At 36.1% G+C, this 12,978-nt stretch overlaps 1 protein-coding gene across 1 annotated transcript in view; it reads left to right on the forward strand.

The window, feature by feature from the left end:
* LOC108743016 (GTPase-activating Rap/Ran-GAP domain-like protein 3) overlaps nucleotides 1-12,978 on the forward strand; it is a 142,652-nt gene that overhangs the window by 3,357 nt on the left and 126,317 nt on the right. Inside the window, exon 2 of the mRNA XM_025974914.1 lies at nucleotides 8,869-9,228. Within this exon, the coding sequence (XP_025830699.1) occupies nucleotides 9,062-9,228 (167 nt within the window). The 5' untranslated portion in view covers nucleotides 8,869-9,061. The remainder of the gene's footprint in view (nucleotides 1-8,868; nucleotides 9,229-12,978) is intronic.

The following is a 12,978-nucleotide window of genomic DNA, read 5'->3' on the forward strand; positions in this document are numbered from 1 at the left end:
AAACAGACCAGTTACGAATTAAATGCTCTTATAATTTTCCCAGTAAATAAAATCTCTCCAATTGGACAATACGCTGGCATACCAGGCAAACCAAAAACAGGTTTACGAAAGAAAAACTACTGCTTAAGTCATGTATTGTTTTAAGACTAAGTCAAGAATAATTAAGTGTTGTAATGAGAAAGTAAATGTTTGGAGCATTTTTTCAAAAATCACAGTTGGGCTAGCTTCAAAGATCTGGTTAGCAAAACCTTAGCGAAGATGAATGTAGAATTTTATTTATCCAGTAATTACATGCTCATTAAATGCTATCGAAACAGACCAGTTACGAATTAAATGCTCTTATAATTTTCCCAGTAAATAAAATCTCTCCAATTGGACAATACGCTGGCATACCAGGCAAACCAAAAACAGGTTTACGAAAGAAAAGCTACTGCCTAAGTCATGTATTGTTTTAAGACTAAGTCAAGAATAATTAAGTGTTATAATGAGAAAGTAAATGTTTGAAGCATTTTTTCAAAAATCACCGTTGGGTTAGCTTAAAAGATCTGGTTAGAATAACATGAGCGAAGATAAATGTAGAATTTATTTTATGCATTAATTAAATGATCATTAAATGCTATCGAAACAGACCAGCTACTAATTAAATGCTCTTATAATTTTCCCAATTAATAGAACCTGTCCAATTGGACAATACGCTGGCATACCAGGCAAACCAAAAACAGGTATACGAAAGAAAAGCTACTGCTTAAGTCATGTATTGTTTTAAGGCTTAGTCAATAATAATTAAGTGTTATAATGAGGAAGTAAATGTTTGAAGCATTTTTTCAAAAATCACNATTTTACCAAATACTCTATGGAAGTTAAAAATGAATTATGATACCTACTTTTCAGTATTTTACTATACAAAATCACATTACAAACTACTTACCCATTGTTATTATCATTATTATATGGTATATAATACCGCAATTGTGGTAAGCACTAAAACATTTGCTGACGTGTGTTAATCAATGATCATAAAGACGAAAGAATCATTGAAATCAAATCTGTAACTGTACAAAAAGGTTTTGGCAATACAGCTGGGTAGCTAATAATGCAACGATTAACTCAACCGTCGGTAGAGTGATGAAGTATTTTAATTTAGAAACTAATTAATGGGAATAGTATCATCATGTGAGGAGAGACTCATCACAAACGCATTTTTAAAGAATATATACGTGTTTCGTTCATATTCGGGGAGACTCAGTAGATGACTAACACAGATTCGCCCCTAATTACCACAAACACTTTTTGAAGGATACACGAGAGCTTCGCCCACATTTATTGTGGGCATTACCGACTTAATACTTAATAGGTAATTAATAGAGACTCACTCCTTATGACTATAAACACTTTTTCGAAAAATGTATACATTTTTCGCTCACATTGATTGTGAGCATTATCAACGCAAGAATCATTAAATAACTAAAGAGACTCGCCTCTAATCGTTACACACACTTTTTTGAAATATGATATTATCAACGCGAGACTATACGCAATAGTGATAATCATGTAGGTTAGGCTCAGTAGATGACTAATACAGATTCGCCCCTAACTACTCTTTTGTGTGCATTATCAACGCAAAGCACAGTAGATAATTAATAGAGACTAGTCCCTTATGACCACAAACACTTTTTGAACAATGTACACATGTTTCGCTCACGTTACTTGTGGGGATTATCATCTCGAGACACAGTACATAACTAAGAGACACTGAGCCTTGCTTACACCACAAACACTTTTTTGGAGTATGGGCACGTGTTTCGCTCATATTGATTGTGGGCATTATCAACGCGAGCCTATTAGCAATGGAGATAACAATGTCGGTTAGACTCAGTAGATGACTAATACAGATTCGCCCCTAATTACCAGAAACACTTTTTTTGAAGGATGCACGAGGGCTTCGCCCACATTTATTGTGGGCAGTACCGACTTAACACTCAGTAGATAATTAATAGAGACTCACCCCTTATGACTATAAACACTTTTTCGAAGAATGTACACATTTTTCGCTCACATTGATTGTGAGCATTATCAACGCAAGAATCATTAAATAACTAAAGAGACTCGCCTCTAATCGTTACAAACACTTTTATGTAATATGGACACGTGTTTCGCTCATATTGATTGTGGGCATTATCAACGCAAGAATTAGTAGATGACTGATACAGAATCGCCCCTAATTACTACAAACACTTTTTTAAAGAATGTACGAGAGCTTCGCCCATATTTATTGTGGGTGTTATCAACTTAAGACTCAGTACATAATTAATAGAGGCTCACCTCTTATTACCATAAATTTTTTTTGAAGAATGTAGACGTTTCACTCACATTACTTGTGGGTATTGTCATCGCGAGACTCATTACATAACGAAAACACACTGACCCTTACTTACCACAAACACTTTTTCGAAGAATGTACTCATTTTTTGCTCACATCGATTGTGAACATTATCAACGCGAAAATCCGTAAATAACTGAAGAGACATACCTCTAATCACCACAAACACTTTTTTGAAGTACGGACACGTGTTTCGCTCATATTGATTGTGGGCATTATTAATGCGAAACTATAAGCAATAGAGATAACAATGTTCGTTATACTCAGTAGAAAACTAATACAGATTCTCCCCTAACTGAATAAAACCAAAAAGACACGAGGGTTCGCCTACATTTATTGTGGGCATTGCCTACCTAACATTCAGTAGATAATTAATAGAGCCTCATTCCTTATGACTATAAACACTTTTTCGAAGAATGTAAACGTTTTTGTGAGTATTATCCACGCAAGAATCATTAAATAACTGATGAGACTCGCCTCTCTTCGTTACAAACACTTTTTTGAAATATGGACACGTGTTTCGCTCATATTGATTGTGGGCATTATCAACGCTAGACTATAAGCAATAGTGATAACCATCTAGCTTAGATTCAGCAGATGATTAATACAGATTCGCCCCTAACTACTTTTTTAAGGACGGACGAGAGCTTCGTCCACATTTATTGTGGGCATTATCAACGCAAAGCTCAGTAGATAATTAATATAGACTGATCCCTTATTACCACAAGCACTTTTTTGAAAATTGTACACGTATTTTGCTTTCATTGATTCCGGGAATTATCCACGTAAGACTCAGTAGGTGACGTAGAGACTCGCTCATAATTACCACTAACTGTTTTTGAAGAATGTCCATTTGTTTTGCTCACTTTAATTGTCGGTATTATTAACGCGAGACTGTAGGTAATTGTGATAACCATGAAATAGGTTTTTAATCTGTGGGCCAATTTATATATAGGTTACCGTTGTACAATATCTATAGCTAAACGTCAGCTATCCTAATGGCAAGTGCAGTGTTTGATAATTTTCCGGAATGTTTAGTTAGCTGCTAACGAAAATAGAGCTACAATATCGAATTTTACAGATTGGCTTCGGCATAAAACAGCCGAGTACAAAAACTTTCTTTTTTCAAGTTTCCTGAAAAGCGTCGACACTACCACTTGATTAATAACTTTTACAATCAGTGACAGCATATCGATCACAAGAAGAATTTATTAGTCAGTTACTGAGGCTATTGAAAATTTGGGTTTGAAAGTTTCTAATGTTTTCAATTCTTCATGAATCTCCAAAGAATTTAAACAATTTCAAAATGACAAATCAAAAACAACAGCAAGGTGCAAGAATTCGAATTATTTTTGTAACTTCAACAATTTAAGGTGGTGTTTTCTGAAAGAACATAATTTAGTAAAATATAAAGAAAAAAGATAAAAAGAGGGAAACAAGAATGCTTCGTCAGGTTTTAATTGAGGATCTCAAAAAATTTGTTTCAGTCGAGGGGAATACAAAAGTGCCTTTTTTAATTAAAATTCTGTGCTGCCCCAATTAAAACTCGTGCGACTTAAATGCGAATTTATAAATGTTTTTAGGCAAAATAACGTATTATTACACTATAAGTATTCAAAATACTATTTGGGTCATTTATAGTAGATCTATCTCATGAAAAATAAAACTGTCGAGCGACTGATTTGAGTCGACGGTCGAAGATTGTGGGGCCTCTCACGATAGGCCACAAGTAAATAGAGATAAACACACATAATGGATAAAAAATCGATGATTGAATAAAGTCGATGTGCTGCGTCTAATAATATTGCGAATTGTTCTAGTTTAGGTATACTTAACATCAATCGAAATTGAAGAGTGAACGATTTAGAGATTTTAAACACTGATGCATGAGAAATGTGTCATAAAATTCCGACTACATACAATTATAAATTGGTATCAAATTTAATCTTAAGAAAATTTNAATTGTCATTGAAGTGTAAATGCCGTAATACTCAAACCTATTTAGTCTCATGCTGTTATACAACAGCAGTTTTCAGAACTCGACAAGTACATTCGTTTGTTTGGACATTTTGAATAGCCTAACAACAACATTCCCCTAAGTATTGTATATATCTCTTCTTTGGTAATATTCAGATTGTTACTTTTCTGTTGTGAGTATATATCTGACTGTGTCACAATGTTGTTGATAACACTATCATACCAAAAAAGAGAAAAAAATCCAAAGGTGTTTCTGCCAAATGAGCCTCGGCTGAAGGTGGTTTAGGAATACATTTAATAGAAAGTTTGTAAACAGGGATTTCCTCTGAGCAATTCTAAGTATTTTTTTTGACGTTTGCGTGGAAGACAAGTAGCAGTTATCGTGGAAGTAGAATTTAATATTCTATTGTTTATATTATAATTATTAATTATATTACTTCTTTAGTATAAGATAACGGATTCTGGCACAGAGGAGTAGGTAACCGTTTGACGTAACGTCATCGATGTTCATCATGTGGTGGTCGAATGTTTTTATGTGGTCACGTGATGTCATTGACTGTAAGCGATGTCAGTGACTGTAAGCATGTGAACATCTATTGATCATGTTTATACCACAAAGAAAATGTATTTTAAAAAGTACTATATTTATTTATTTGAGGTAGGCAGCAGTTTCAAACTGGTATAGTAGTCTACATTTCAGAAAATACAAATTATAGTAAACAAAACTGTGTAGGAGATCATTTGAGAGGGGGGGGTCCTGGCAGCTCATCTCGTAGATCCAAACAGGTGACGGTGCAAAGACACCTTGAAGACATCGATGCTCGGGGCCTGGGCTATGCTCGCCGGAAGAGAATTCCATGTGGAGATAACCCTGTTGCCCAGGTGGTACTCTCGGTGTTGCGTTTTGAAACGCGACACGTTCAAACACTTTTTTGAAGGATGCACGAGGGCTTCGCCCACATTTATTGTGGGCAGTACCGACTTAACACTCAGTAGATAATTAATAGAGACTCACTCCTTATGACTATAAACACTTTTTCGAAGAATATACACGTGTTTCTCTCACATTGATTGTGAGCATTATCAACGCAAGAATCATTAAATAACTAAAGAGACTTGCCTCTAATCGTTACAAACACTTTTTTGAAATATGGGCAAGTGTTTTGCTCATATTGATTGTGGGCATTATCAACGCGAGCCTATTAGCAATGGAGATAACAATGTCGGGGAGACTCAGTAGATGACTAACACAGATTCGCCCCTAATTACCACAAACACTTTTTGAAGGATACACGAGAGCTTCGCCCACATTTATTGTGGGCATTACCGACTTAATACTTAATAGGTAATTAATAGAGACTCACTCCTTATGACTATAAACACNTTATCTATGTCCAACGGCTTTCGCGGTCAACGTTATTAAGTCAGGAGTTGGGTAAATGTAATTGGACCCCATGAAAGGCCATACAGAATTTGTTATATTTTACCAAATACTCTATGGAAGTTAAAAATGAATTATGATACCTACTTTTCAGTATTTTACTATACAAAATCACATTACAAACTACTAAACCTCTCCAATTGGACAATACGCTGACATACCAGGCAAACCAAAAACAGGTATACGAAAGAAAAGCTACTGCTTAAGTCATGTATTGTTTTAAGACTAAGTCAAGAATAATTAAGTGTTATAATGAGAAAGTAAATGTTTGGAGCATTTTTTCAAAAATCACAGTTGGGCTAGATTCAAAGATCTGGTTAGCAAAACGTTAGCGAAGATGAATGTAGATTTTTATGTATCTAGTAATTAAATGCTATCGAAACAGACCAGTTACTAATGAAATGTTCTTATCGTATTTTCAGTAAATAAGATCTTGCGATTTGGACAATACCCTGGCATACAAGAGGGTCAAGAACATGCTTATGTAACAAAAACTATAAAGACTATATAAGGGATAATTAAGTGCAATAATGAGAAATTAAATCTTATACATTTTTTCAAAAATCACTGTTTTGTTAGCTTATGAGATCATGTTAGCAGATCGTAACCAACAAGATCGTTTAAATAATGAGAGCAGATTTTTTGGTCACCCAATAATTAAATGCTTACTAAATGCTTTAATTGCCAATGTGTCTGTTTTTGATCCTGCTGATTGTTCTTCCTTCCTAATATTATAAATTTACCTCAATGTAGTTTTATTTATTTCAGTTTAAATTTTACTGCAAAAATTAATTCAAAAAGGCAAGCATATAATAAAGGCTATCCCTTTTGAAACACCCTGTAATTTATCTCCTTTTGCATTACACAGCATTCAACTATGAATTTGTGAATGAATGAATTAGTACTTGCAGTACCTACTGAAATAAAAAAAGTCAACTTTAATTAGTAGTTCTTTCAGAAAGGTCATTAGTCTGTGTTTTCCTAGATCGTGTTCTAAACTAAACGTGCTAGAATTTCCATACAAGTACCCTCATGTTGTAATTAATCGAGGATGGGCAGGTGTGGCAAATGGGATCTAGATTATAATGAATTACTAATTCACGTACACGTGTGTGCCGTAAATCGATATACCTACCATTCTTTTTACCTCAAAAATTACTGCGATTCACGAATTGTCGTTCTGGGTCCAGTAAGGTTTATAGCCCGTAATTCTATCGTCAAATGACTTTTTAATTGTTTATTTTAAGATAAAATTTATTCGGAAAAATACGGATTTGAAATTCATTAAAATAACCATTTTTTACGGAATACAGTTCCCTTTATTGTTTCCATAAGGGTGTCTCACTTAAAATAAATTACCTATGGAAGAGAACTAAAGATTTAGAATCACTATTCCATTAACTTTTACAATGCTTTCCCTAGATTATCTATAATAATTATTAAATATATTTTAAAGAGATTAAGTTGATTGTTTCTTCATCTGAGAAGTTAAAATAATCTCTGGAACTGGTACACGTTAGATTTTGAATAGAAATCTATACTTTAAGAAAGGTTAAATTCATACTTAATTTTTCTACGACTTACAGTCCCTACCGCTAAAAGAAATGTAAAAGAAGTCGATAAAAAATTAGAATAAAATCGAAATATTANTTTTTTAAGGACGGACGAGAGCTTCGTCCACATTTATTGTGGGCATTATCAACGCAAAGCTCAGTAGATAATTAATATAGACTGATCCCTTATTACCACAAGCACTTTTTTGAAAATTGTACACGTATTTTGCTTTCATTGATTCCGGGAATTATCCACGTAAGACTCAGTAGGTGACGTAGAGACTCGCTCATAATTACCACTAACTGTTTTTGAAGAATGTCCATTTGTTTTGCTCACTTTAATTGTCGGTATTATTAACGAGAGATTGTAGGTAATTGTGATAACCATGAAATAGGTTTTTAATCTGTTGGTCAATTTATATATAGGTTACCGTTGTACAATATCTATAGCTAAACGTCAGCTATCCTAATGGCAAGTGCAGTGTTTGATAATTTTCCGGAATGTTTAGTTAGCTGCTAACGAAAATAGAGCTACAATATCGAATTTTACAGATTGGCTTCGGCATAAAACGGCCGAGTACAAAAGCTTTCTTTTTTCAAGTTTCCTGAAAAGCGTCGACACTACCACTTGATTAATAACTTTTACAATCAGTGACAGCATATCGATCACAAGAAGAATTTATTAGTCAGTTACTGAGGCTATTGAAAATTTGGGTTTGAAAGTTTCTAATGTTTTCAATTCTTCATGAATCTCCAAAGAATTTAAACAATTTCAAAATGACAAATCAAAAACAACAGCAAGGTGCAAGAATTCGAATTATTTTTGTAACTTCAACAATTTAAGGTGGTGTTTTCTGAAAGAACATAATTTAGTAAAATATAAAGAAAAAAGACAAAAAGAGGGAAACAAGAATGCTTCGTCAGGTTTTAATTGAGGATCTCAAAAAATTTGTTTCAGTCGAGGGGAATACAAAAGTGCCTTTTTTAATTAAAATTCTGTGCTGCCCCAATTAAAACTCGTGCGACTTAAATGCGAATTTATAAATGTTTTTAGGCAAAATAACGTATTATTACACTATAAGTATTCAAAATACTATTTGGGTCATTTATAGTAGATCTATCTCATGAAAAATAAAACTGTCGAGCGACTGATTTGAGTCGACGGTCGAAGATTGTGGGGCCTCTCACGATAGGCCACAAGTAAATAGAGATAAACACACATAATGGATAAAAAATCGATGATTGAATAAAGTCGATGTGCTGCGTCTAATAATATTGCGAATTGTTCTAGTTTAGGTATACTTAACATCAATCGAAATTGAAGAGTGAACGATTTAGAGATTTTAAACACTGATGCATGAGAAATGTGTCATAAAATTCCGACTACATACAATTATAAATTGGTATCAAATTTAATCTTAAGAAAATTTTATGAAATACTTGCGTAATATGCGAACTTTGTGAATTTTTTATTTTATTAAAGCTACTTTTCACGATTGATTTCCCGCATTTCACAGCAATCCACGATCGACTTTGTTTCAAGTGAAAACATAATAAGAATTAGTTATTAAAGCGTAAGGATGGATTAATTGTGTAGTTGTTGTAAAATGAAATGAGAGCATCGACGTCGGTGACGGGGTGGAATAGTCGCTGAAGGAGGCACAACGTCGTCTATCGTAGACGAGGACGCCTATTAGCGGGCTAAGTGATATGTTGTGCTTAGACATGAGACTTGTTCAAAGGCTCAGGGGTGACAAGCCCGAAGACGCGACAGCTCGAGACCGTTCTAAGAGCGTGTGCGTGACGAGTTTTCGCAGCAAGCCACCCAGGGACGTTTCCGCTTTTAATGTACTCAAAAGGAGAGCCAGCAGTGCACTGTAAGGGGGTAAAACATTTATTTACACACAGCATTTTCTGTTAACATTATATTTCACTTAATATCAACTGCGTATGAATGTTTAGAGTCGATTATCAAAAATGACGAATCAGCATGTAGTTAAATTTACTACTTTTTGCGAGAAGTAAATTTTTGGAAGGCAGCAAAGAGGTAGTGAGAGTCAGCATAAAAATATGAATTTGCCGACTCTCCAATTTCCTTGATTTCTATTTATTCTCGCACGTATCTTTCAATCGGTTAGTATAAAGGTCACTTCACGCTGACTCGCCATTTATAATAATGAACTGTACCAAGATGACTAGAGATAGGAACAAAAACTGTATAACATGCCTAATGTACTCTTCTTGGTCTGTACATAGCAACAATATCCATGATAGAATAATTCGAAGTGGTCTGTATTCTGTCAAAACTGCCAGATATCCATGATTTATTTATTTATTTGAAGTAGGCAGCGGTTACAAACTGGTATAGTAGTCTACATTTCAGAAAATACAAATTATAGTAAACAAAACTGTGTAGGAGATCATTTGAGAGGGGGGGTCCTGGCAGCTCATCTCGTAGATCCAAACAGGTGACGGTGCAAAGACGCCTTGAAGACATCGATGCTTGGGGCCTGGGCTATGCTCGCCGGAAGAGAATTCCAGGTGGAAATAACCCTGTTGCCCAGGTGGTACTCTCGGTGTTGCGTTTTGAAACGCGACACGTTCAACCTCAGATTGTGACCCCGTTGCGACGTCGACCTGAGGAAGATCTTCTGCAGGTCGGAGGCACGGTACAGACCGTGGAGGATACGATAGGTCTCCGTGAGGTCAGCAAAAAGGTGCCTGTCTGCCAGGCTTTGCAGCCCAAGCCGTCTCAGGCGCTCCTCGTATGGCAAGGACTTCAGTGCTCTGGGTATCTTCGAAGTGCGTCTCAGGATACCCTCCAGAGCCTTGATGTCCTTGTGGAGGTACGGAGTCCAGACAGTGGACCCGTACTCGACCATCGGAAGTACGTAGGTGGTCAGTACATTCCGTAGGAGCGGGATGTCCACCTCCACAACGGCTTTGCGGACACGATAGAGGAAGGAGTTGGTTTTCTTTACTACGGCTGTGGTTTGTAGGTCCCATTTAAGATCATCAGACACGATGATGCCTAGATCTACCTGAGAGGTAACAGGAGCCAGCGCCAGGTTTCCAAGATGGTATACCCTGTGTGGCTTTTTCTTCTTCCCTAGGTGTAGGACAGTGCACTTCCCCGGGTTGAGCGGGATCATCCAATCGTGGGACCACAGAGCCAGGTTGTCAAAGTCCTGCTGGATGGAGTCACCGTGGGTCAGTGGGTTCCCATAAATCTTATTATCATCCGCGTATGCATGGTGCTGGGATGTTGTTCGCACGTGCAAGTCGGATGAGAAAAGATTAAAAAGCAGGGGACCAAGAACAGAGCCCTGGGGAACCCCACTCGGAGCCGACCTAGAGGTGGAGAGACGGTCACCAATCCTTGTCTGGAAGGTCCTGTCACGCATGTAGGCCTCGATCCAGGCAAGAAGTTTGTCTTCAATATTAAATAAAAAATTGTGGGAGTGTGATTTTCATTTAAGTAATGGCTTAGGAACTAGTTGAAAATAATACAAAAGAGTCAGTAAATTTGAAACACGGTTGTCTAGAATCAATAAAAAAAATTAATTTCATCTAAACCAATTATCATCATCATGCAATAAAATCGGACAATTTATTTGGTTTTTTGGAAGGAAACAAATTACATGTTTCGAACACGCACCTCCACTCCTTCCTATCCCGAGCTAATCTTCGCTTCTCCCCAAATCTAAAACATTCCACATCCTTAACTATTTGCGAACAGTAATCTAATAATCTCTTCACCTCTGTTTCTGCCTCTAACACATCTCTGACTAGATCTTTATATCTGAGAAGGTGTTCTACCAATCTATCTAAAGATTTTCCTTTGTTCTCTTATTCTTTCTAATACCTCTTCATTGCTAACCTTCTCTATCCACGGTATCCTCATCATTCGCCGGTAACACCACATTTCGAACCTTTTCTTTCTCTATCTTTTTCTCTATTGTTACCCGTAAAGCTAGAATGGCCTTCCGCTTTCCTCTATATCTTCTAAACCTAAATTGATCTTCCCCTAATAGTTCTTCCTTTTTTTCTTCCTTCTCTGTACAATTCTAATTTAGATTTTTGAGGCATGGGAAGTTAAGCTAATTGGTCTAAATGTCTCGCACCTATCCGCGCCTCTCTTTTTAGTTATGGTTACTACCACGTTCCGTTTATAATCCTCCGGGATCTTCCGATCTCGTAAGTGTAACTAACTAGCCTAAACATACAATCTCGCACCTCTTATCCTGCATTTTTTAAAATTGCCGCCTGTATCCCTGGTGCCTCATGACCTATTCTTTAAATTCATGAATGCTACTTCGAACTCTTCTCTCATTAGAGGATAATCTAGTTCATCTATCTCCACACTATCTTCCTTGTCTAATATATCTCCTAACTCATGGCCTGCGCATAGGTTCTCTGTAAGTATTCTTTCCGCCTGTCTGTCTTTTCCTCATTTTCTATCAAGATGACCCCCTACCTAACAATAGTGGTAGAAAATCTAAATCGTCATCAATTTAATTGAAGTGCTTGCAAAGTGCCTACATAGGTCAAACAATCAGGAGCTTTAAAGATAGAATAAAAAACAAAAAATATCTCGAAAACAAAGACAAGCAGATCTGATCACAAATTTACATAGCTGTAGTGATAATTTTAATTCATTACGCAATGAAATTAAAAAAATCGGTTGTCAGTAAAGTCGGTTCACTGACGATAGTTGAACGCGACAACGTCATAAGAGAATACTGATGGAATGGTTTGACACCACATTCACTTTTCACTGCACTTCATACTTGACGAAAACATGTGAATGTATTATTGTATAGCAGCTGTCCACGCGGACGCATCGCTCATTCAAGTAGGAGAGAGACAGATGTCGAACGCTGCCGAACGCGGAAGCCGATTGTGCCTCTTTGTCGCTCGTTCCGCGCTCTCGCTTGCACGTCAAGCCTTAAATGGAACGCCTCAGAGCGAGGTAACGACGCATGAGTCATGTTTTTTCGTGCGTGCAGCCGGCTCCATCGAATTATAAGACGTTGTCACGTCAAAAATAAAATAAATTCATTATAATTGATTGTACGTTTACTTAGTGGAAATTAATTTTCACAATATAATTACTGAAGCAGCCTAAAACAGACGAAACAATCGCAATGTTAGAACTACTAATTTAATAAAATTGGATTTGTTAGAACCACATTCAATTAATAAACATATTTAGTTAGGCCTAACCCTGAGGCACCAAATTGAGGTGAATAATTCACCCTTGTTGAATATCTAATAGCTCAAATATTTAACGTTAGTTTAAGGCACCGGGTGCTGAAGTAATAATTATTATTCCCTCCATAAAACTTTTGTAACTCAAGGGTACGTGTCGTATCTGTGAATGTGGTAAACCGACTTTTTCATCTTTTAGCCCTATTTATATACTACGTTATGTGTACAAAAAGAAAAACAAAGAAGCACCTGAAAAACGCGCTGTAATTTTCTTTAGTCGTAAAAAATTCTACCCTTTGGAAAGCTAGAAATTCACATTTTTATTCTGCTTTGATGAAAGGACTGGCGAAAACAATTTGAAGAGTGTAAAGCGTTTTTTATGGTTTCGGAAAAGTACAAATTATAGACTTGTTTTA

The sequence above is a fragment of the Agrilus planipennis genome, unplaced genomic scaffold, assembly GCF_000699045.2.
Source record: "Agrilus planipennis isolate EAB-ADULT unplaced genomic scaffold, Apla_2.0 scaffold19, whole genome shotgun sequence".
Taxonomy (NCBI): domain Eukaryota; kingdom Metazoa; phylum Arthropoda; class Insecta; order Coleoptera; family Buprestidae; genus Agrilus; species Agrilus planipennis.